At 39.1% G+C, this 26,465-nt stretch overlaps 1 protein-coding gene across 7 annotated transcripts in view; it reads left to right on the top strand.

The window, feature by feature from the left end:
* CACNB2 (calcium voltage-gated channel auxiliary subunit beta 2) overlaps positions 1-26,465 on the top strand; it is a 427,802-nt gene that overhangs the window by 362,261 nt on the left and 39,076 nt on the right. For all 7 annotated transcript variants that reach the window (XM_027559821.1, XM_027559817.1, XM_027559814.1 and 4 more), the window contains 3 exons: positions 18,873-18,995; positions 21,380-21,516; positions 24,517-24,593. In XM_027559821.1, the coding sequence (XP_027415622.1) occupies positions 18,873-18,995; positions 21,380-21,516; positions 24,517-24,593 (337 nt within the window). The remainder of the gene's footprint in view (positions 1-18,872; positions 18,996-21,379; positions 21,517-24,516; positions 24,594-26,465) is intronic.

Raw genomic sequence — 26,465 nt, 5'->3', positions numbered from 1 at the left:
TTGATTAATTAAACCAGTAATTATTGATCTTTGGCTCAAGAAGCAGTTCACTGGTATTTCCCCTGACCCTGCCTCCCAGCTCCCAGATAAGCCAGTCTTACTGTTTTAAGACCTGGGGGTTAGGTTTAGAAAAGTTGATGGGCACCGGGTCACACAGACCGTTCATGGCCAAGGATGGACTGTCCAGGCTTTCCCTGTAATATAATGACTATGTCTTGTTTCCCACAGAACCACTGGGAAGAGGCCTGACCTGTAATGAACCGTAGCTCAGTATTCTTACGAATTTTGTGATCTCAATATTCCTTTTCAGATGATTTCCAATTCTAATATTCTCTAGAACTTGTTGAAGATATTTTTTGTTTGTTTTAATTTACTTTTTACTTTATATTGGAGTGTAGTTAATTTACAATGTTGTGTTAGTTTCAAGTGTTAGTTACAAGTCTAGGCTTAGCTGATACATATCTGCCCAGGATGACAACTTCTGTTTGTCTGTAAGGCCCCTAAGGCCCCTTAATACAATAGCAGCCTATCTGCAATTGTCTGAAGTTCACAATAAATATACACTTTGGCAAATTTATGCAAAAAGTTGTTTTTTGCATAAAAAAGAGCCATCAACTTTTCTAAACCTAATCACCATGTCTTAATCAGTAAACTGATTCAATTAGAAAGGTCCATCTAGTCAAGGCTATGGTTTTTCCAGTAGTTATGTGTGGATGTGAGAGTTGGACTATAAAGAAAACTGGGCACTGAAGAATTGATGCTTTTGACCTGTGGTATTGGAGAAGACTTGAGAGTCCCTTGGACTGCAAGGAGATCCAACCAGTCCATCCTAAAGGAGATCAGTCCTGGGTGTTCATTGGAAGGACTGATGTTGAAGCTGAAACTCCAAAGCTTTGGCCACCTGATGCGAAGAGCTGACTCATTTGAAAAGACCCTGATGCTGGGAAAGATTGAGGGTGGGAGGAGAAGGGGATGACAGAGGATAAGATGGTTGGATGGCATCACCGACTCGATGGACATGGGTTTGGGTGGACTCTCGGAGTTGGTGATGGACGGGGAGGCCTGGCGTGCTGTGGTTCACGGGGTCACAAAGAGTCAGATACAACTGAGCAACTGAACTGATTATTTTTCAGATTCTCACATAGGTTATTGTAGAATATCGAGTCAAGTTCTCTTGTGCTATACAGTAGGCCCTTGTTGATTATCTATTATATATATAGTACTGGATATATGATAATCCCAAACTCCTAAATTATCCCTCCCCACAACCTTTCCCCTTTGGTAACCATAAGTTTGTTTTCAAAGTCTGTGAGTCTGCTCCTGTTTTGTAAATAAGTTCATTTGTATCAATTTTTTTTTTAGATTCCACATATAAATGATAACATTTGGTATTTGTCTCTGACTTATGTCACTTAGTGTGATAATCTCTAGGTTCATCCATGTTGCTACAAATGGCATTATTTCATTCTTTTTACTGGCTGATATTCTGTTTTATATATATATACACACACCCTACATCTTCTTTATACATCTGTCAATGGGTGTTTTGGTGCTTCCATGTCTTGGCTGTTGCTGCTGTTATGAACATAGGGTTGCATGTATCATTTCAAATTACTGTTTTCTCTGGATGCATGCCCATGAGTGAGATTGTTGGATATATTTTAATGTGTCCATTAAGATATTTGAACTGTATACAGTGAAAAATAGGTGGCCCATTAGCACAGCCACTTGATTTTTAGATCATGAAATTCATGAGTAGATTTTCTTTATGCTCTTGTAAGGGGAGGCTGTTAGGAGGGAGCGCAGTGATGGTGGCTTCCATATTGATCCATGTGTGACCCACTTGGGAAGCTCCTCTTTCACCAAGAACAGAATATGGATACAGGTTATTGTTTAAATACATTTATTTTTAATAGTTGCTTTACAGTATTGTGTTGGTTTCTACCAAACATCAACATGACAATCCAGGCTATTTTTAAGCTTGAGGCAGACCTCAATATGGGAAGAGCACAGAGAAAAAGAACTGATAAGGACCACACAGTAGAAGAGAAAAACGTTCTCTGATTTCTGAATAATTGGCATAAGGTTGTATTGTTTGTTAAGAAAGAACCCTAGAAAAAAACAAATTTTTGGATAAACTTTCTTAAGTGTATATTTATAGCAAACTTCAGACAATTGCAGACAGGCTGCTATTGTATGAAGGGGCCTTAGAGACAAACAACAGAAGCTGCCATCCTGGGCAGAGATGTATCAGTTTCGCCTAGACTTGGGAGAAAAGGAGGTGTTATATTATACTGTATAGAAGATTTCTGAGCCACTCACCCATAGAAAGAATAAGTGGCCATTAACATAAAACCCTGAGATGCACCATTTGTAACTTGTTGTTTTTCAGTTGCTCAGTTGTGTCTGACTCTTTGCAACCCCATGGACTACACACCAGTCTTCCCTGTCCTTCACTATCTTCCCAGAGTTTGCTCAAACTCATGTCCCTCGAGTGGGTGATGCCATCCAACCATCTCATCCTCTGTTGTCCCCTTCTCCTCCTGCCTTCAGTCTTTCCCAGCATTCGGGTCTTTTCTAGTGAGTCAGCTCTTTGTACCAGGTGGCCAAAGTACTGAAGCTTCAGCATCAGTCTTTCCAATGAATAAGGCTGATTTCCTTTAGGATTGATGGATTTGATCTCCTTGCAGTCCAAGGGGCTCTCCAGAGTCTTTTCTAGCACCACAATTCAAAAGTATCAATTCTTCAGTGCTAGAGTCCCTTGGACTGCAAGGAGATCCAACCAGTCCATTCTGAAGGAGATCAGCCCTGGTGTTCTTTGGAAGGAATGATGCTAAAGCTGAAACTCCAGTACTTTGGCCACCTCATGCGAAGAGTTGACTCTGGAAAAGACTCTGATGCTGGGAGGGATTGGGGGCAGGAGGAGAAGGGGACGACAGAGGATGAGATAGCTGGATGGCATCACTGACTTGATGGACGTGAGTCTGAGTGAACTCCGGGAATTGGTGATGGACAGGGAGGCCTGGCATGCTGCGATTCATGGGGTCGCAAAGAGTCGGACACGACTGAACGACTAAACTGAACTGAACTTAAGCCTTCTTTATGGTCCAGCTCTCACATCGATACATGACTACTGGAAAAACCATAGATTTGACTCTACAGACCCATGTCAGCAAAGTGATGGCTTTGCTTTTTAATATGCTCTCTAGCTTTTCTTCCAAGGAGCGAACGTCTTTTAATTTCATGGCTACAGTCACCATCCACAACAATTTGGAGTGATTTGTAATTTTCTTACATACAATCATGCTTCTGTTGCAACAAGATATGTTGGGCATATTTTTCATTCCATAATGGAGGTTCCATTTTTCTTAATTCTTTTGTTGTCTATAAAAAGATCTAGATTAAAATTCTCTCTAGGACTATCCTCGTGGCTCAGCTGGTAAAGAATCCACCTGCAATGGGGGAGACCTGAGTTCAACCCTGGATTGGGAAGATCCCCTGGAGAAGGGAACGGCTACCCACTCCAGTATTCTGGCCTGGAGAATTCCATGGACTGTATAGTCCATGGGGTTGCAAAAAGTCGGACATGACTGAGCAACTTTCACACACACAGGACTATCCGTAGCTATTGTTGATAAAGCTGGAATTTTTATTTAAGGAGATACTTAGAAAAGAAAACTCTCTTCAAATTCTCTTGGCTTTGAATGACTCTGGGATATTCTAGATAAACTAACTTGTCCTCAAAGGAAAATGAATTATCAATATTTAAGGTATACAACATGCTGTATGTTTTTATTTTGTTGACACTTTCAAAAATTGAATTTTAAATAATTTCACACGTGGAAGGAACCCTGGAATAAATGCACTTTGTTTCCAAGAATACCTTCTTGAAGGTGTCACAACAAACTTGGATAAGTTTATATATACTTGATTAGGAAGAAAAAATACTCAGATCATTTGAGGATCACAGTTCATTTTTTAACTTGTATTTTAAATATTAGAGGTATGGGATTGAACATGTGGAATCTGCTCCCTCCATGGGTGCACTGCAAATTACTCATAGCCTGAACAATTATGGGAAACCCAGCACACCTGAATTTAAATAAAATGACTAAGATACACAGGAGGAAGTATGTACATTGTAATTAATTTCTTCCAAATTCTTCTATTACACGTGGGAAGGGGGAAAAAATCCTATAAATCTAGGGCTACTTGGATGCTTAAAATGTTTTAATTTTTACCATTTCTTTTTGAAAGTAAAAAGATTTAATTTTGTTGGATGGATAGATAATGGTATAAATATAGCTGGATATTTCTATATATATTTATATATTCTTGAAACCCTTTACCTGATTTTTTTTTCTGCCAGGAGTAAACACAAATAACCACAGAGTCTATGATGCCCTGTGTGAGAAATTTCTATAGGGATACCTGAAATTCTTAATAAAAATTCCAAGAAGACAACTTTTGAGAACCATAAAATTAAGAAAACTTCAAGGACCCTTGGTAGGGACTGACTCTCTGAAAAGGCATTGACAAATTATTTAGGACTGTCCTTCAAGGCAACACTGGAAGTACATGAGGAAGACAGCTCATCACTTTTAGAGTCGAGCCATGGTTTTAATTTTAAACATTTATCTCCCAGGTTGATCATGATCCATTGAACTTGGCTTTGAATGACTCTGGGCTATTCCAGATAAACTCACTTGTTCTCAAAGGAAAATGACTTATCAGTGTTTAGAGCATTCAGAATAGTACACATTTGACTTTGTTGATGCTTTCAAAAACTGAATTTTAAATAATTTCAAACAGTGGAAGAAACCCTGGAATAAACATACATTTTATTTTCCAAGAACACCTTCTTGAAGATGTCACAACTAACTTGCATAAGTTTGCATCTGCTTTGTTAGGGAAAAAATCACTCCAATTATTTGATGATCACAGTTCATTTTTTAATTTGCATTTTTTAAAGATTTTTTGATGTGGACCATTTTTAAAGTCTTTATTGAATTTGTTACAGTATTGTTTCTGTTTTATGTCTGGTTCATTTGACCAGCTCCTAGCTCCCCAACCAGGGATCTTATCTCCCCAACCAGGGATTGAACCCACACCCCGTGCCTTGGAACTCGAAGTATTAACCACTGGACCACCAGGGAGGTTCCCTTTAATTTGTATTTTAAGTATGAGAGGTGTGAGATTTTTTTTTTTTCTCTTTTTGTTACCAATCTGATTACTGAAAGGCTGATTCTCCTTGACTCTCTAGAATAAGTCCTGTTTAAACACTGACTACGGTATGCACCATCACATATAATGCAACTCCTTTCTAAAACATCACAAGTGCCATGAATAATATTATTGCTTCACTATTTCTCTCCTGCTAGGATATCAACTTCATAGAGCAAAAACTTTCTCTCTTGAGCTCCCATAAAGAGGACATATTGCATTGAGAAGAACTCAATAACTATACAATCAATTAAAGAGGAAACAATTTGATTAGTGAGCTAATTCTACTAAATGTAAGTAGCTGACTCTTTTCGACCCCATGGATTATACAGTCCCTGGAGTTCTCTAGGCCAGAATACTGGAGAGGGTAGACATTCCCTTCTCCAGGGGGTCTTCCCGACCCATGGATCGAACCCAAGTCTCCCACATTGCAGGCAGATTCTTTACCAGCTGAGCCACCAGGGAAACTCAAGAATACTGGAATATTCTCAAGAATACCTATCCCTTCTCCAGTGGATCTTCCTAACCCAGGAATCGAACTGGGGTCTCCTGCATTGCAGGTGGATTCTTTACCAGCCAAGCTACCAGGGAAGCCCAGCTTAGCTGCAGATAACAGAATTCAGAATTTTTATATCACTAGCATATCATCTAGAGGGCTTTCCCAGTGGCTCAGCAGTGAAGAATCTGCCTGCAGTGCAGAAGACACAAGTTCAGTCCCTGGGATCAGGAAGATCCCCTGGAGGAGAACATGGAAACCCATTCCAGTATTCTTGCCTGGGAAATTCCATGGACAGAGAAGTCTGGTGGGCTACAGTCCTTGGGGTCACAAAGAGTCAGACACAACTGAAGTAACTGAGCAATATCATCTAGATTCCTAGAGCTTAGGATCTATGGTCAGGGTTAAGAGACAATCAGTAATCTTATACCCTGTTGGTGGACAAGAGAATTAGCACATCCTTCTGGAGGAAAATTTGTTAATATGTATCAAATCTTTGCAGATATAAATGCCCTTTGATCTAAAGAATGTATGTAAAGAAATAATTAAGGATAGAATATTTTTTTACTTGTTTATTTTAAATTTTTTAAACTTTTTATTTTATATTGGAGTATAGCTGATTAGCAATGTTGTGATAGTTTTAGGTGGAGAGCAAAGGGACCCAGCCGTATATATATTCATTCTCCCCAAACTCTACTCCCAGGATAGAATACTTTCATGTCGTCATGTGAAAGACGTTCAGTTGTGTCTGACTCCTTGTGACCCCATGGACTATACAGTCCAAGGAATTCTCCAGGCAGAATATTGGAGTGGGTAGCCTTTCCCTTCTCCAGGGGATCTTCCTAACCCAGGGATCGAACCCAGGTCTCCCACATTGCAGGCAGATTCTTTACCAGCTGAGCCACAAAGGAAGCCCAATACTTTAGATGTGTGCAATAGACTGTTTTTGTCCTCTGACCCCAAATTTATATGTTGAAATCCTAGCCCCGCCGAATGAAGTTATTAAGAGGCAGGCCTTTGGGAGGTGATAAGGTCATGAGGGTGGAGCCTTCCTGAGTGGGAAGAGTGCCCAAATCAAAGGGACTACTCGAGACGTACTAGTATTTTTGTTTTCTAAAAAGCTTGTGTATCATCTCTAAAGTGTTAAGCGATTGAATTATAGATGACGTTTTCTTTCTCTGATTCACTATTTTGCAGTAACAATTTTTTAAAGGAACAATTCAGTTGGTATATTTGGTGGGGGATAAGAATTTCCATGAAAAACTATAAACAAGTGTAAAAGCTATAATGAAGGAACACTGAATTTAAATTATTTGAAAAGTAGGTGCAAATATGAGTAAGTGAAACTTTATGAGAAGTTATGAAATAAGTCAGCTGTACAGTATTGTCATGGGATATTATGACATGTAATAGGAATTGTGGGAAAATTTAAGAATGAGTAGAAATAAATGAAGGTGTTACAGAAGAGGCTGTAGTCTGTCTTGATAACAACACAGTGTCTATAAGAACATCTGCTTTTGTAGCCCCAAAATACCTTGATTTGAATCCTGGATCCTTACTGATTAGACTCACGAGTATAAGATTTTTATGGAGATTAAAAGACTTTTAAACTCACTTGTTTCTATGTAGTAAGTACACAATGAATTAAGCATTTCTTAGTTATTGTGGTCTAATAATATTTGAGAAAATAAGTCTGTTTACCAAGCTAAGCCATATCTTTCTATTGCCACGGATATGCTCAAGTAAGTCACAGTTAATACATTATTTGTACCAGTAACCATCTGCTTTCTCTGAAACCTTGACTCACAGAAAGTCATGGGGAAGTTGGATATATCCCCGACTTGACTGAAAATGTCTTGAGCAGATCTTTGAGATGCCTTTACCAACAATCTTTAGAGTAACTACAAGTGTTAAAGTAATTAAACCAGGAGGCCATTAGGCGGGTGTCTCTAATGACTTGATAACCTCGGTAAGCACACCTAAGCCAGAGCCTTGTACTTCTAACTGCATGCTCACCCAGAAAATAAAATTTAAGTACAATCAATCACAAACAGCCAACCGGGTTTTCCCAAACAAGACAACCACTAAAGCTGTAGCCAATCACATGATTTCCTTGTTTTGCTGCTGTATTTTCTCTATGAACGCCTAGCTCCTGTTGGTTGGAATGCCCCTCAACACTTTTGGTTTGGTGCTACCTGATTTGTTTCAATGTTTGCTCGAATAAAGCTTTGAGGAATTTCCCTTGTGATCTGGTGGTTAAGACTCTGCATTTCCACTGCAGGGGATGTGGATTCAATTCATGATCGGCAAAACTAAGATCCCACGTGGTGCACAGCGAGGCAAAAATAAGTAAATAATTTTAAAACCTTGGAAATTTTTATATGCCTCAGTTTATCTTGTAACATAGATATTGTCAGAGTTTAATGGTAGGTGTTCAAATTATAACTTTGCATCTAAAAATACAACCCAGTTAATATTCAGCGTTTGTCATGATTAGGAGAATATTCACCCTTTAAGCTGCTTTCTGCCTTCTTTCAATTTGGATCCCTTCAGGATGCTGTTCTACCCTCTCCGGCACAGTGCTAGTTAGTCACAAACCTTGGGAAAATCTTACACCAATAAGTACGGGTAGCAACATACATTTTTCAAGTGTCCAGAGAGTGACCAGAAACGGTCTCACGTTCAGATCTTGCCACCCACGGCTCTCTGCACTGATTCATTCCCTGCCAAAACATTTGGTTTTGGTCCTGGAGATACTCTGCTCTGGTTTTTTGAAGGTTGTTTTCTTTTTTTTTTTTTTTTCTGTTGAAGAAAAACAGAACACTCAGTGTGAAATAAACAATAACAAAGTCAGTACACAACAGACTTGCCTAAGTTTGGATCCCTAGAACTGTGTGGCCTTAACTGAAATCACAGCTGTTGGAGGGAAGAAGAAAGTGAAGATTACAGAATTAAAACAAAATATAATGTGTCTCTCCCTGTTTGTCAGCCTGTACTTTGTAAAGGCTTTCTTTGCACTTGTTTAGAATGCTCCCTGGGGTATTCTTTGTAGTGTATAATTTTCTAAATCAGTGCAGAATAGACATTTTTATAACAGTTTTAAATGCAAAGCAGTAGTTTGGAAGGGATACCCCTGTTGATTCCTCTTAATTCTTTCAGTCCTTTCCTTGTCGTGGAATAAAAATAGTAAGGAGAACCATGGTGGTGACATGTAAAAAAAAAAAAAAACACTTGGAGATTCTGGATGATTCTGAACTGCCCATTATGGAGGGAGGTGTTTCATAGAGCATTATGCCCAGTCCCTGTCGAGATGGTCTTCCACCACCACACTTTTTATTTTGTTTTTTAAGTTTTTACTCTTTCAGAAAAATAGAAATAGTATAAATTAGGGAAAACCAACTAAAAATTGGGACAGCCACACGGGTGAAATTTTAACAGGTAAGCAAAGAGAATGAATGGAAATGTCAGATTGTTATTCGGGAGTTGGAGGTAGCAGCTGTACCAAAAATGTAGCCAACCAAGAGCTAAAGAGAGTCAACAGGTATGTTTGAACCCAGCCTCTTATCAGCTGCCTTAGCTGAAGCTGCCAGGTCTGCTGTAGACACAAGTTTCCTGGCTAGGATCTCAATGGGCTTAAGGAAGGAACCCTGTATCCTGTAGCATCCTGCCCTGTGAAGTTTGCAGTGTTGGATTTTAAACAAAATAGATGCTAAAATGTGTTAGAAAAAAAGGAGTGAATTTTTTTTTTAGTGTTTATCTATTTGGCTGGTCTGGGTCTTAGTTGCAGCACATGGAATCTTCGTGGCATCATGCAGGATCTTTCCTTGTGGGGCACAGACTCTCAAGTTGTGACACACAGACTCAGTAGTTGTGGTGCATGGGCTTAGTTGCTCCATGGCATGTGGGATCTCTGTTCCCTGACCAGGGATTGAACCCACATACCCTGTATTGCAAGGCATATTCTTCACTGGACCACAAGGCAAGTCCCAAGGAGTGAATTTTGATTGACTTGACATTTTCCTGATTTTCTCTGAAAAGTATATAGGAATTTTGGATAGCAAAGTAATCTTTGGTTGCAAATGACTTTGATATCAGAATAATGTAAATTAAACTTATGTTTTTCATTAGCAATATAGACGCCCCATATTGATTTGCTTAAGACAGCTGTTTAGTCTTCTTGGGCTCCCATAACAAAATGGCATTGTCTGCATGGCTTCAACAGCAGAAATGGGTATTCTCAGAATTCTGATCACAGACTGTTTCTGGTGAGGCCTCTCACTTTGGCTTGTAGGCGGTCACCTTCTCCCTGTGTCTTCACATGGCCTTTCCTCTGAGGCCTCTGGGGTCTCCTCTTTCTCCTCTAAGGATAGCAATCCCATCGGATTAGGGCCACACCCTTATGACCATCTCTAAGCAAACACTGAGTCCATAACAACTGAAGAAAAAACAAACTGAGGCATTTTAGTTTTTCCTTCTTCTTCTTCCTTTTTTTTTTTTTTTGTACAACATGCCTAAAATAAAACTTGCTTGCTCCTGGATTTATACCATGAGATTCTAAATAACTTAAGAACTACAGTTCTCCTGCTTGGTAAGACTAATCAGTAGTAAAATTGAATACAGACAGTTCTGTTCTTCTTAAGAGGCTGACTTAATTGAAAACGACTTCACCTTTCTTCTCAGGCCGGGAGACAGCTATTTTATAACCCAGAATAAATAAAGTGCAGCACTTTGTCGCCATATTGGTTTCTTCCCCAGTGACCTGGAGGAGCTGCAGTGCCTTTTGAAGATGCCATTCTCGGGAGAGACAGCTCCACAGGGAAAATGAAGCCAGTACACTGTTATTGAAAGCGGAGTTTTATTTTCACGGCTGCGCTGGGTCTTCATTGCCGCACGCAGGTTTTTCTCTGGGGGATGGGCGGGAGCTACTCTCTAGTTGCGGTGCCTGGGCTTCTCATGGTTGTAGCTTGTCTTTTTACAGATCACAGACGAAAGGGCGTGCAAGCTTCAGTAGTTGTGGTGCGTGGGCTCAGTAGCTGTGGCTCCCCAGCTCTAGAGCACTGGCTCAGTAGTTGTGGCATGACTCTTAGTTGCCCCGTGGCCTATGGAATCATCCTGGACCGTGTCTTCTGCATTGGCAGGTGGATTCTTACCTACTGCTCTACCAGGGAAGTCCAGAGAAGGCTTTACTAATACTGAATGATGGCAGACTGCACCAAAATTGCAGATATTATCTCCTTTGTATAGAATTTCTCCTTTGATGACTTCCCTGGTAGCTCAGATGGTAAAGTTTCTGTCTACAATGCAGCAGACCCAGGTTTGATCCCTGGGTTGGGAAGATGCCCTGGAGAAGGAAATAGCAACCTGCTCCAGTACTCTTGCCTGGAAAATCCCATGGATGGAGGAGCGTGGTAGGCTACAGTCCATGGGGTCGCAGAGAGTCAGACACGACTGAGCAACTTCACTTTCACTTTCTCCTTTGGTAAGTTTATCTATTGGATGGTTGCTTTTCCTGGTGACTGGTAATTAATCTTTTATATGACCTCAGATCCAAAGTGATGAGCTCTCTGATAAACAAATGGGAAAGGTGCCATATGTCTTCCTACCTAGAAAGGTAGATCTATATATCATTATTATTCTGATCTTCACCATGCACATTGATTTTGTAACTTTGAGTACCGCCTGATTTCAGCATTCAGAAATAATGTATTTCAATTCAGTTTTTTAAGGTGAATATAATATTTTAAGGATTACCGTTATTCACTCCCCAAAACACGTTTGCAAGAGCTTATCTACTTTTTAATCATCTATGAAAAAGGGAAAAATCAGATATTCCTTATCTTTTGCTTTATAAATAAATTTAACTTATATCAGGATTGTAACTCATTTCAGTGGTGTTTAAGGAGATACTATTTCAAATTTTGTTTTAAACATTTGCTTCTTTGCTTGATTCTTAGTTAATATAGCTATTTTCAATTTCATAAATATATATGTACACTTGCACTTACATATATGCATATTAATCATATAAAACAAAATCCTAATGAGACCAACCTTAGTTCCATAATGATTCATCCATTCAATTTTTGTGGGCCCTGGAACCATGGTAACAGAACTTTGCCTTGAGTAGGTGCTGGATAAGCTCCTGATGATTGATTCCTCTAACAGAAAGGAATCAATCCTTTAGTTCAGTCCTTTAACCATTATTAATGTATACCTAGCACTTTGGTAAAGGCTTGGAGGCTGGCATAAAAAATAAATAGGAATATAAATCATTTGCCTGAAAAGGGTTATAACCTAGTTGAAAGATCATCTCAGGAAAGTAGGTTAAAATGTTCCTGAATATATAAACTTTATTTGTATATATACTGTAATAGACACATCTATGAAATTGCTGTAGAAAATTCAAAACAAGATGGGGAATGGTAGTTTTAAGGCCACTATCTTTTTTTAACTTTTTATTTTATATTGGAGTATAGCCAGTTAACAGTGTTGTGATAGTTTCAGGGGGACAGTACAGGGACTCGGCCATACATATACATGTGTCTTGTCTCCCCCAAACTCCCCTCCCATCCAGGCTGCCACATAACATAGAGCAGAGTTCTCTGTGCTATGCAGTAGGTCATTAAGGCCATGGTCTTTTAAAACTGAGGGACAGTGGTTTTAAATCTGTTGTCTCTGTGATGATGCTCATGCCATTCCCACATGGCATGGCTAGCTTCCTATAAATCCCTGACCTTGACTCTCAAGTGGGCTTTAGTCCTGCTTGGCGGTCCCACCGTAGTTACTGCCCTTGTTCGTTTAGTCTTCCACACTCTGGATTCCTTCACTGAGTTTTTTCTTCTCTTCTAAAACCTCCAATACCTTCTGCCCTGTCTTTACTCCCACCTTCCTGTTCCACTGGGAAAGGGAAACAATTAGAGGAGGACATCGCATCACCTCTGTGGCCAGAATTTGCCCTTGTTCATGCTGCCTCCTTGCCTCTGTCAGGGGCCCGTCCTCCACTTACACACTGGATCTCACTGCCTCCTCTGCCAAAGCGAAAACAGTGTTCTAGCACTTCTGTCCTCTGGTTCATAAATCGTCACATTTTTTTTCTCCCTCTCTACTGACTCATTCCCATCAGTATTGATATTTGTTATTTCTCCTACTTTAAATGAAAAAAAAAAAAACAACTTGACTCACTTTTCCTACCACCAGTCACCCCATTTGTTTCTTCCCTTTGTTGAAAAAGTCCTTAAAAGAATTGTCTATACTTACTGTATCCAGTTCCTTTCCTTTTAATCTCTTTTAACTCCAGTATGACTTTATCTCCAGCAAGCAGCTGAGTGGGCTCTTGTCAACAACGACCTCCAGGTTGTGAATCCACATGGCGGTGCCAGCCTTCCGTATTTGACTGATGAGCAGTATCTGATGCAGTTGACCACTTCCTGCTCCTCGAGACACTCACCTCCTGGAAACCAGGAGTCATTCTCCACTTTGCAGTTGTTCTCCACTCTTTGGAAGCTGAGGCACTTTTATAGTTGGAGTGCCCTCACATATGTTGATTTCCTTGGCACTGTCATCCAGACTTACCAACTTATATCTATTTTTTTTCTTTTGACCATGCTACAAGACATGGAGGATCTTAGTTCCCTGAGCATGGCTTGAACTCACGCTCCTTTTAGTGGAAACACAGACTCTTAATGACTGGACCGACAGAGAAGTCCCTGCCACCTTGTATCTTTAACCCAGATCTTTCTGTCAAACTTTCAGACCTTGAGCCCTCTTCCAAATTCTACTTGGATGTTTCATATCATCTCAAGCTTTACACATTCAAAACATGTAAAACTTCGGTATAATCTATAAAAATATTGAATAACTAATTGCACACTTGAAACTGATATAATGTTGTGAGTCAACTATACTTCAATTTAAAGGAAATGTAAACTTTTTTATTTTTGCCTCCTGTGCACTTAGCCCTCTCCCCTGTGTATCACCTGATGAGTACATTATCCTTCTCATAGCTCAGACCCAAAGCCTTTGGCATCACTGTTGGCTCTTTTTCAGCCTTATCAAAGCTATCAGCAGATTTAGTTGATTCTACTTTGAAAACATATCCAGAATTGGACTTTTTTTTTTTTTTTTACCATTTCTATTGCTGCTGCTCTGATTTAACCACCATCATCTCTCCACGTGAGTTACTGTGAGCATCTCCAACTGATTCCCCTGTTTTTACTTCAAAGTCCCCAAAATCTTCTTTTCAGTTCAGTAGCCATCACAGTCCTTTTAACATGTCAGACCACATCACTCCTCTGCTGACAACCCTCCAGTGATTTTCATTTCACTTAAAATAAAAGCCACGCGTCTTGACTCTGAGCTACACAGTCAGGTATCACCTGAGAGCTCTGACCTCATCTTTTGTTAGCTTCCCTGGTCCCCTCCACTCAGCCACTCTGAGCTCCTTGTCCTGTCCGAGCTCCTCTGACCTGCTCCCACGTTAGGGCCTCTGCACTGGCTCTTCCCTCTGCCTGGAGTTCAGGCACCTGCATTCTCTTACCTCTTCATGCTTCTGTCCAAACGTTACCTCTTCAAGGCAGGCTACGTATACTACCATGGAAAATTGTCCCTGCCCCGTCACCTGACACCCTGGCTTTCCCTACCATGTTTTCCACAGAATTTGTCTCTAACATGTTATATACTTTATTTGATTATTATGTCTATTATTTATAACCTGCCTGTCCCCCTCTGGAATGTAAGCCCTTAGAGGGCAGGGAATCTTAGTTTCTGTTGGTCATTGATGTAATCCAACTGTCCAAAACAGTGCCTGGCACATAAATGATGGATGGATGGATGAACAGATAGGTGGGTGGGTGGATGGATAGATGCGTGGGTGGGTGGATAAAGAGATAATTGAAAACTCAAAAGAGGCTTTCCCTAAATACCTCATTTCACACTGCCAGTCCATCTTCTGCTCATGGCCACTCTATTCATATAACTTTGTTTTACTTTATTCCTTATTTGAAATCATCAACTATCTTGCTTATGATATCTCCTCTACTGGAATATAGGTTAAACTTTGTGAGGGTAAGAACGTGTGATAGTAAGCATGTACTTAATAAATATTCATTAAATTAACCCATTTGAGACAGGAAACTTGAATTTCTCAAATCAGTTAACTACATATGTAAATTTTATTTTATGACAAATCTGTGATTATTTGCTTATTCAGTCTGATTCAGTGTTCAGTTATCAGGATACATAAATGGTTGTTACATTCTTTTTATCACTGTGGTTTGCTTTGGTTTGCTATTAAAGAATTCTCAGACTACCCTTGATACTTTAGAATAAACTACCAAAGATTTTTTAAAAGATCAGTGATAGGTAAGTATTAATAAAGCAGAAAGCTCTGATCTTGTTTCTGAAAGTACCTCACCATATCTTTGTCTGAGTAATTCCATTTTAAGACTCAATGGTTATAGTCCTACTTGAGTCATTTAAAATCATAGAAAAGCATAGCAAGTTTTATAGGAAATTATTATGTACAGGAAAATGGATCAGAAACTCATTAAAATTTTAAGCTCTCTTTTCTGCAGTCTTTTATAATAGGTCATTTAAATTCTTTACACTTTTCAATTTCTTTAAAAAATACTTCAAATTGGAAGTCCTTCATATTTAAGAAAAATCCATTGTAGACTTGAAAACAAACTATGGATTTCCCTTATATGTTATTAACTATTAATGGTCTCTGAATGAAAATGGAAAACTATAATTTGCTATTTACATTAATAAAATGCGTTAAGAAATTAAGAAATGAAGAAATTGATGCCTGAAAATTCAAGTTACTATTAATCATTATCAGAATTCTATTTTTATTCTTATTTGAGTGAATTTCATTTTGCTTTTTAACAGTAGATATTCCATCATTAGCACATTTTTAATTAACTGTATGTAAACATTGTTGTAGCCATTAAAAGGATTAGCTTCACTCTTAATTCATTAAGTTATTGTTTGGGAGGCAAGCTCAAAAGAAAGCCATAAATTTGTGATAATTTATTTTTCCTACTTCATGACCAGAGATTAGGGGGTTTTGTTTTGTTTTTGAGCTTCCATGTATAAGTGAGAGCAGACCGTCTTTCTCTTACTTCACTTAGCCTAATGCTCTCAAGTCCATCCGTGTTGTTGCAAATGGCAGGATTTCCTTCTTTCTCAGGGCTGAATAGTACTCCTGCGTGTGTGCATGTATATCTCACATCTCTATTATCCATTCATCTGTTGGTGGACACTTAGGATGTTTCCATGTCTTGACTATTGTAAATGATGCTGCTATGAACCTAAGAGTCTAGATATCTCTTTGATGTAGTTGTTTTGTTTTCTTTGGATATATGCCCAGAAGTGGAATTGCTGGATCCAAAGAGATTTTTTAGTTAGTGATCTCCTACTTAACAGTAATTATTTTCTGACAGCCTTAGGTCTAGTGATTCTAGAAGACTATGAAAAAATAATAATTGCTCCTGCTATAAACTTAAAACATATCTCTGACCAGCGTTTAGGGGCTTCCATGGGCCAGGCTTCCAAGATGCCAATGGAGCTTCTTTAGGTTGTGGGGAAAATCAAGTCCTGTGGCCTCAGAACTGCCCACAATCCATCCCCCTGAACCTGCCAGCTGGGCTCCTATACGGCTTGCTGTGTAAAGCTCCTTATCTAAGGGAAGCATGGTTGGTCATAGGAGGTGAGCCAGGTGGGGAGTCACACTCTGAACTGTAATCTTAATCTAAGAACATAAAATCATCATCTGTTATCCTGGTTATTATAGGCTAACCTTCACCACCTCTTTATTTTTCTTTTCTCAGTGTTCCCTCTTCCTACCACTCCAGTGTCTGAAAAGTTGGTCATTGGGAAAAAGAGAAGAGATATTCATGGGATCCTATATAGAGTTGTACATTTAAAATTTAGGTCTTCCAGTGGTTTAAATATATGTGTTTTGTGTGTGTGTGTGTGTTTACACACTACACTTAAATTCTGTATCCTCCAAGAAATTTTTAAGAAGTCCCTGAGAGAGATGAGAGATCGTGTCATTAAAAAAAAAAAATCTTGGATTTATATTTTAGGAATCAGAAACTCTCTCCAATAGTGGATTGATTATACTCAAGAAAATCCTATTTCTAGTAGTAAAACTGAGTCTAATTAAAACTGCATCTTAGGGAAAAGGGCACCAACATATATTGCAGTTTAAAATGGCAGAGCCCATTTGGACAGTAGTTTGGAAAAGAATTTTAAAAGATCTTGATAACTCATGGCTTACTCATGCTACCTCTGGGAATCTATCCCAAGGAGAGAATCCTAAATAGAAAGAGGCTTTTGGTACAAAGATTTTTCAAAGCAGAGTATTTATCATAATGAAAAAACCTCTAAACCTAAACATTGAAAAAGGGGTTGAATTATCAAGGTAATTTTTTAAATGGTAGAGTAAAAAGAAGTGTATCACATGAAAAACTACTATATTACTTTAAGAATTGGATATGAATTAGGTACATTATGGTTATAGCTATGGGAAACAAATTTACATATTATTTAAAATGATATTTCCATTTTTCCCCTGAAATACCGTTCACATGGTCACACATTGACATATATACGCTACCATGTGTAAGATAGCTAGCTAGTGAGAAGCTGCTGTTTAGCACAGGAAGCTCAGCTCAGTGCTCTGCGATGACCTAGAGGGGTGGGTGGGGAGAGAGGGCGGCTCAGGAGGGAGTGGACATATGTATACCTATGGTTGATTCCAGCTGTTGTACAGCAGAAACCAACACAACATTGTAAAGCAGTTGTCCTCCCAGTAAAAATAAATAATTAAAAAAAAAAACAGGATTGTGTTTCAGTGGTAGAACTATTAGGCAACTTTTACTGTTCTTCTTTAAAATTCATATTTCCATACGAGGAACAGCCCTCTTCTGTTATTAAAATTCGTAATGGATGTCACGAATCGGATTCCATGCCTTTCAGTCCCCTTCCTGTCTACTGTGCCTTTGTCTAGGACCTGGACCTCCTTTCTGCATATTGTGGATGAATCTACGTAACCATGGCTCTTCTGAACTCAGTCCTCACCCAGACAGTAGTCAGCTAGAACAGATTAACTATGGAAAATTCAGAAGTGAAGATGGGTTCTTTCTATTCCAGTTCCCCATCATCCTTCATGAGCAGTTCTGATGAAGAGCTCTTTGAATAAGAAGAAACAGCTCAGAAGAAATCCACTTGCCCACATTGTGAAAGAAACCCAGTGCTAGTTAGAGCAATACCTCCTTTTACTATTTCTGAGTTTACCTTTTTTTTTTTTAACCTTGTGATTAAGCAAGTATTGCTTGATAGAGGACAAAATGTATCTGTAAATTTGCAAAGCATCAAATAATGAAAAATAACTTATTAAATGTTATCATCTTTAGTGACTAAGAAAACTCAAGGAGGACAAATATTAGAATAGAAAGTCATTGCTTTCATGATACCCAGCAGCCATGAATGTAGTTTTTAATAGTTATAAGATATATTCCTTGGTTCTTTCTTCATGCAAAACATAGTATGTTTTGGAATTATGTCATTAAAAAAAATTTTTTTTTTTGATTTTTGGCTGCATTGGGTCTTAGTTGTGGCATGAGGGCTTAGTTGCCCTATGGCATGTAGGATCTTAGTTCCCCAACCAGGGATCAAACCAGAGTCCCCTACATTGGAAGATGGATTCTTAACCACTGGGGCACTAGGGAAGTTCCATCTTCTATTATTAATTAAAGTAGATTTGGGGGTGGATATGGCAGTGGCCAAGTCTTTTTCACTGAAACACAAGAACTTGGCATTTCAACCCCGTGTATGTTTCCTGATTTCCATTTGTTACAAGTTTTTATGTTGTGTAAACATATTTCAGTAGTTCATCTTTACTTTCATTGCTTGGAGTGCTTTCATAAAGCACAATGGCCTTTTTCTAGTTCAGAAATGGGTGTATGTGGCTGAGCGCCCAAAGGTTTCCCCTGTTGGAAATACTAAGATGCTGTTTTGTGATAAAGAACCAAATCGAGGAAAAACAACAACTGTGACAGCCGTTATTCCGTGTATGTTTGTATTTTGAGGGGGAAAGAGAAGGAACACTTGTTTCTTTTTTTATTTTTCCCCCCTTTTTCCATTTTAGACAAAGCCCGTTGCATTTGCAGTTCGGACAAATGTCAGCTACAGTGCAGCCCACGAAGACGATGTTCCCGTGCCAGGCATGGCCATCTCATTTGAAGCAAAAGATTTTCTGCATGTTAAGGAAGTAAGGAGAGTAACTGCAATTTCTAGCTGCATGATTTTTTTTTTACCTTGAAATATCACTTCTTCTCATTGCTATGAAATAGCACGTGTACAGCCATGATTATATAACATACACATGAAATCAGTGCCTCTCAACCTTTTCCAAAATAAATATAATCTTTTTAAAGAAGAAAAAAGTCACAGGCTTCTTGGAATAACCTCAAGGCTCCCCTGGGCTCTGTGACCCAGAAATCGAGAACCACTGGAGTAGATGATCCTTTTTTTATACTTAACCTGTACTTTTCCTTTTAATGTTTAACCTTGACCATGTGTCATTTGTCGCTCATGTCCCAAGTTTAAGCATCTGGGGAGAGTTTAATAATAGTATCTAGAATTCACGGTCTCTTCTCTGTGCTAACAAGGTCTAAACTCAGGCCGCTGGTGCACTTTCTCCTTCTTTGGTGGTGAAATGCTATAGGGGAAGGAGAAGTGGATGGAATTAGAGCCAATGAGACAAGAAATAGATATCAGGAACATCCCTTTTCCACCATGCCAAAAGCCTCCACTTTCCGTTAACAATGACTCAGTCTGTAAATTGGAAAAAATTCACTCTTAATTAAGGTTTATTTTGAGTCAACATTTATCAAAGCCTGCTCTGCCAGAGATTTCCCCTCCATAATGTTCTCAGGCTGTGAGCATGAGACTTTCTTGAACCTGTAGGAATTTACCATTGGAACACTTCCATCTAGGGAACAGTGTGTCCTAGGGAGCATATGTCAATGTAACTACTCAGGCACTAAAGGCTATGAGCGAAAGAGGTGATGACTGCCACTGAAAAAGCCTAGAGAATATAGAGCCTACCATTTCTTTAACTTTTCAAAAGAGCTGTTATTTCTATTCAGCTAGGAAAAATTAAAAGTTAAAGTGTCAGTCGCTCAGTCGTATCTGACTGTTACCCCATTGGACTGTAGCCCACCAGGCTCTTCTGTTCATGGGATTCTCCAGGCAGGAATACTGGAGTGAGTAGCCATTCCCTTCTCCAGGGGATCTTCCCAACCCAGGGATTGAACCTGGGTCTCCTGCATCGCAGGCAGATTCTTTACCATCTGAGCCACCAGGGAAGGAAGTCCCTTGGCTAGGAAGGAAAAACAGAAAAAATTCTCAGAAGTACAACAAGCCTTAACTTTGACTTTACAACAGAAAGTTAGGTGAATCCAGGCTCCCATCCCAAGGGCTGATACTTAGAGAAAGAAAAGAAAAACAGAATGGATTTTCTTCTTTGAAATGCTGACTTTAAAAAAGAAAAGAAAAAAAAAAGCACAACATAAGAGTTACGAATTAAGTTTTGATTGAGCCAAAATGAGGACTATAGCCCAGGAGACAGCACCTTGGATAGCTCTGAGAAACTGCTCCAAAGAGGCAGGGGAGAAGCCCAGTATCTATGTGATTTTGGTGAAGGAGGAGTACATGCAATCAAGCACAGATTTTTGCAGAAGGTTTCTGCTGGTCATGAGGAGCAGTCATCATCAGGAAGAGCTTTAGTGCTTTCCTAGATATGAGGAGATGTAAGAATTAGGCTCATAAAATCAGCTCCTGAAAATATCTATCTGAAGACCTGTTCTGCCAGTTTTTTCAAAGCACAGAGTGCCTCATTTCTGTCCTCCACCCTGAACTCCTTTCAGGGAGTGCTGAAGGTCAGTGGCTGCAACAGCACATGATTTAATCCTTGCAGAGGTAGATGACAAGTGCCCGTTGCCAGTTTGTAGTTGACAGAAACGTTCAAGAACGGGCTTGAAAAATACTATGCATTTGAGGGACATCAAACCAGATCCTAAAGGTATAGGGTAAATACTCCAGGCACAAGAGAGAAATTACCAACATTCACATAAGTCGAGAAATCACTTGTGAACACCAGATTGTGGTCATTATAAACCTGTTTGCAACAAAGACACATTTTGCTCTGACATCAGATATTTCAGGTGAATGTCAGTATTTTTCACTCATAATACTTCTAACTACTCTGATTATACAAGAGGAAGACATTCTGTAGCATTCCCTAGTTCCTAATGGTCTCTTGTCAGGAAGAGCTGTTAATCTTTGAATAGGAAGAGTTTACCCTCCTCGTGGTGCCAGCAGCTGCAATGGAATTCAGAAAATCTCACGGTGAGGAAAGTGAAGGCAGAGTCAAGCCAGAGACGGATTGTTGAGCATCCCGAAAATACTTCATTTTTAGCATACTCAACACCTGAACCTACAGGTTTCTTGACTTGTGGTATTTGAGCCAGAGTTCTCTGTAATTGCCATAATACTTCTCTCCCCTGAAAAATGTTAACCGGGAAGATAAAGGATGTGAAGATTCATTTAACTTCTGTGCACTGATCTGAACAATTTTGATTTTCTGTTTAGAAATTTAACAATGACTGGTGGATAGGGCGATTGGTTAAAGAAGGCTGTGAAATCGGATTCATTCCAAGTCCAGTCAAGCTAGAAAACATGAGGCTACAGCATGAACAGAGAGCCAAGCAAGGGAAATTCTACTCCAGGTAGGAGACAAATATCAAGTGTTTGTGTCAGAGTTCAGACTGTATTATCATTCATGAACCATTGGTTGCTGTAATCTCCAATCTTTATTTTGTGTTAGAAAACTTACATTGTATTCGTTTCTATAATGATGCAAAATCCATTGTCAATGACCATATTTTAGTATCACCAAGAATCTCTTTTGAGCGCCCACAAATAAGTCAAATAGAAGATGCTTTGTGGTTTGGAACATCCATCTCCGTTCGCTAGTATTTTATAACTCTCGGGCTCTTTTAGTTCAGACTGGTGATACGGTTTACTGACAGCATTACAAATCCTGTATTTTAAAAACATCACCCAGCCTTTCATTTTCATCCTCTTCAAGAGAGAATCAAATTAAGTGTTACCATGAAGGAAAGAAAAGAGCTAAGGTCATAGAGTATTAAATTCAGGCTTTAGTGCAGAGGAAATTCTGAAGCCCTAATCTTGCTGAAAATACTCTGGCATCAAGCAATCGTGGTGACTAATCCCAGTATCCGGAGCTGCCTGGCATGGTAGGAAGATGTTTTAGAAATGACAGTCTCAGAGACCAGCAAAGAGCAGCTCTTGTGGTCTCTGAGTTTCACTTTCACTTAAGAAACTCAATTTTCAGTTCTACCCACTGCTTAACACTTAAAGAGAAACTCGGTAAGAAAGCAGTTAAAATTGTCCTTGCAGATAGCAATTAGAAGAGTTATGTAATAAGCTGGGGCCAAACGATCTTTTTTCCTAGGAGTCTTAAGGCTGTTTGCCCCTCACCAGAATCTTTAGAAGGGCTCCTCGAATATGGAGTAAATGTGAAAATGACCCCCTTGCAGACAAGTACAGGAACACGATTTGCTTCTTCCAGTGAGAGGATATGATATAGGCAAGTCTTTTCTTTAATGCAAATCACTAAGCTTTTGTTTCCTGAAGTTTATGTTTTATCTGTTTCTATGAGGACAAAAAATCCTTTGTCAAAGACCATATTTTAGTGTCGGCAAGAATTTTTTTTGAGTGCCCACACACAGGTCAAATATAAGATGCTTTGTGGTTTGGAACATCCATCTTCATTCACTAGTATTTTTTTTTTCTCTTTTTTTGCCTAAGTAGGTGAAAATATTGTTTTCTTGTTTTCTTATTCAGAGGTTTTTACATTTGTCTCCAAACATTTTAAATATACTTTTGTTTTGAGGGCATAGCTAGAATTCAGCAGTATTATAAAACTCAGATTTGTAAGTGAAAAAAAAAATCAGCAGAAATCAAAAGCAGTAGAATTGGAGCCTGGCTCAAGAACATGACATTTTTATGGAATTAAACGTGAAGGGCAAATTTGCATTCTGGACATTTTGACTCTCTGCACTGTTTGTCACAGTTTTACACAACTCAAATAATACTTTGTTAGGAAAATTCAAAGAGAATGTAAAATAAATTCAAAGACTTAATAGTTTAGGGGGAAAAAAAAAAACTTCTGGAAGAAAATGTTTTGATCTTGCTAATGGGTATTTTTAAATAACTGCCAGAAATGGCTTCTCTAAATACCACTTTTTTACTACTTTTACATGGTGTCTGGTGTCCTTGTTAAACATGCTGGGGTATCTTTTAAGAACCTTAAAAAGCCACAGAGGCCTTCTGGTGGTTGCTTAAAGCTTTTGATGTTTGTCTTTTTTACGCATTAAAATGCCAGGATGGTAGCAACGAAATTCAGCCTGTCACTGGAATTTTAGTGGAATTTATATTTTCTTCTGAATAGTCATAAAATATTAAACATATATAAATATTTACAAAATCTCACCCTTGGATACATAGACACTGTAGCAGATTATGTCCACTAGACCTGGGCTTTGCAATGATAATAAATGTTTGGCCATAGGATTGTCTTGCTGACATTCCATGTCACTCTTAAAATATTCCTTTCCATCCATCTCTGTGAGGGGGTCATGTAGTGTATCATTTTGCATGCAGGTCACTGGTAAAAACATCAATGCCACTGATCTTATATTAACTCCAAAGTTTTTAAGACACTAAAGCATGTCTCAGATCAAACTTTAGAATTTGGTAGTTCTGAAGTTCAGATCATTCCTAAATGAGCCAAGTTGAACCCTCCATGTTAGCCATGTTTGAGAAATGTTCGAGGTATACTCTGAGAGTTAAATCATGGAACACTGTCACGCTCTCTCAGGTGTCTTTTAGAGAAGGGATCCCCAACCCCCAGGCCATGAACCAGTACCAGTCCCTGGCCCGTCAGGAGCCAGGTCCCATAGCAGAAGGTGAGCTGCACACAAGTGAAATTTCACCTATATTTACAGCCACTCCCCATCACTTGAATTACCTCCTGAGCTCCACCTCCTGCTCAAAGAACTCAGTAAATGTAACACACTTGAATTATCCAAAACCAATCCACACCCTTTGTTCCTTGGAAAAATTGTCTTCCATGAAACTGGTCCCTGATGCCAAAAAGGTTGAGGACCACTGTTTTAGAGGTTGGCAAATTTTATTATTGCTGTGTTGTTGGGTTTTCTTTTTAATAGATTGCTCATGAACACTTGAATACTGTACATCTTGGTACACAAAAAGAAGCAAGCTGCTTCTGGTGTACAAGAAAAAGGAGCAGGAACCCAATGAAAAAGAAACAAGTTTGGGTGTTAGCCTGCGGGTTCTATGCATTGCTTCCGAGAATCTTGAAAATGAGAAACAAAGGAAATCTTTGCTCTTAGTCTATTTGCGATCCTGGCAGAGTTTGACGGGTGCAGCAGGCACCCTAGTTTTCCTCAGTCTCTCAGGGCCTTTTCAAATTGAGCCTTGAATCTGAAACAAGAGACCTTGACACAGATGTTTCAAGCACTTCAGGAACCCACTGGGAAATTACTCTTTGCCTCCTTGGAGGCAAGGCAGATTTAAAGTTCAATAAAAACATAATGAGTAATCATGTTTATCGAGCAGTACAAATGTCTTCATCTCTGAAATAAGTGTCAGTTGTAATATAAACTTTTGCTTTACTCCAGTAAATCAGGAGGAAATTCATCATCCAGTTTGGGTGACATAGTACCTAGTTCCAGAAAATCTACACCTCCATCATCTGGTAAGTAGGTAGTAAGTGCTAAACAGTGCACGCTGCATTTCATGCTTTTCTCCGTCTTACCTAGCTGTGGGAGTGTCCATAGACCGAGTCACTCGTTAACCCTCAAGATGTTCAGAGGGAGCAGAAATGAGAGTGGTGTTAGGAACAATATGGGCAACTTGCTGCCTTTGAAAAACCCAGACATGGTGTCAGTGTGTTCACGGTTTAGAAGATGATGAGCAGATCTAACTTTCTAGTCCCCTCTACACGGTGGTCCCTGGCACACTGTCATGGTCTGTAGATGAATGAACATTCACCGTCAATCAGAGTGCCGTGGGAGGTGTTGGCCTCAGTGTTAAATTAAAAGAGAAGGATTAAAAAGTTTAGAAAAGTGAAGAAAGAAGGATAAAGTGATGATGGATTGATGGGTCTGACGTGAACTCTACCCAGGAAGCTCCGTGGAACATGGAGAAGACATACAGAGACACTGAACAAAAGATGGAAACACTTCCAGGAAGAGTAATGACTGTTTTCTTCCCAAAGCCCTGAAGAAGAATGTGAATTTCTGATTATTTTAGTATAAGTCAGTATTGTTCAAGACATACTTGAAAAATGATTCCTTGTCTATCTGCAATTCATTAACTGAATTTGTATTTGCTCAGCCTGGCAACTCTACCATTCTGTGTTGAACTTGGAGTTCTATATCAATAGGAGACAAATGGGTTGAATTGGGTGAAAATTTATGATCGGAGTCTTAGTTTGCTAAGAGATGCAATTGAGAGTCAGAGGAAGATGGTAAGGATGGGCCAGTGGAGCATTTGGGTGATTTCTAGGAAGCTAGAAGTGGGAAGAGGTCAAAGACAGAGACTTCTGCCCCTGTGGAGAAATGAAGGAACAGTATAATTGCACCATGACTGCCAGGTCTTAAGGGTCCCCCTTGTTACTGATGATTGTACCTTGTTCCCCGATGTTGGCAGCTTTCATAAACCCATCCCAGCTTCTTAGTTAAAACTGGAGGATTTGTTAAGTGAGCAAAGTCCGAGCACAATAAGAAATCAATTGTTTTAGAATGTATATTGATTTCCAAAGTCGAGTACTTACAACTAGCTATAATTCTAAGTTAAGTAAAATAGTATGTTTGAAATGAAACATCAGAGCCCTTTAGGTATGATGTGAGGTTGTCTTCCCCTGATTGGTGGTGATTAGATATTCCCTGAGTGCCCAGTGGAAAGGAGGCTTCTCTCTACCCCTCAAATGGGTGGAGTTGCAGCAATTGTAGTGCAAACCTTGTTCTCTTCCTCTGTGTCTTCAGAACTGTCTCAGAGACTCCTGAGAACTGTCACTAGCTCCTCAAATAGGAAAATGCCAGTTCCTTGTGTTAAATAGCATCCCTGCCCTCAGATTGCCAGCCCCACTTCTGTCAACCCAGAAGTTTTCTGTTTCCTTTAATTGAAATGTAGCCTTCTCATCATCTTGGCAATATAATGAGAGCTAATAACATGCATTTTGAAGAATGAGTGAGTGTGTTTCGAAAGTAACATTTCATTTCTGTAGCTGGATGTTATGTGCGTATGTGTTAAGTTGCTTCAGTCATGTCCAACTCTTTGCAATCCTATGAACTCTGTCTATGAGATTCTCCAGGGAGGAAAACTGGAGAATACTGCCATGCCCGTTAGTCATTCCTGAACATCAAGTTCAGTTAAGAGTTTCATATAATAAAGATGATTTTTTATTCAATATCCTGTGAGAACCCATAATGGAAAAGAATGTAAAAAAGAATGTATTATAGAATCACTTTGCTGTATGGGAGAAATTAACATAATATGTTAAATCAACTATACTTCAATTTTAAAAAGAGAAAAGTACAAATTATATTCTTTAACACATGGATAA

The sequence above is a fragment of the Bos indicus x Bos taurus genome, chromosome 13 (assembly GCF_003369695.1).
Source record: "Bos indicus x Bos taurus breed Angus x Brahman F1 hybrid chromosome 13, Bos_hybrid_MaternalHap_v2.0, whole genome shotgun sequence".
Lineage (NCBI taxonomy): Eukaryota > Metazoa > Chordata > Mammalia > Artiodactyla > Bovidae > Bos > Bos indicus x Bos taurus.
The sequence above is the reverse complement of the archived record's forward strand: the minus strand, read 5'-3'. Positions and strand labels throughout refer to the sequence as shown.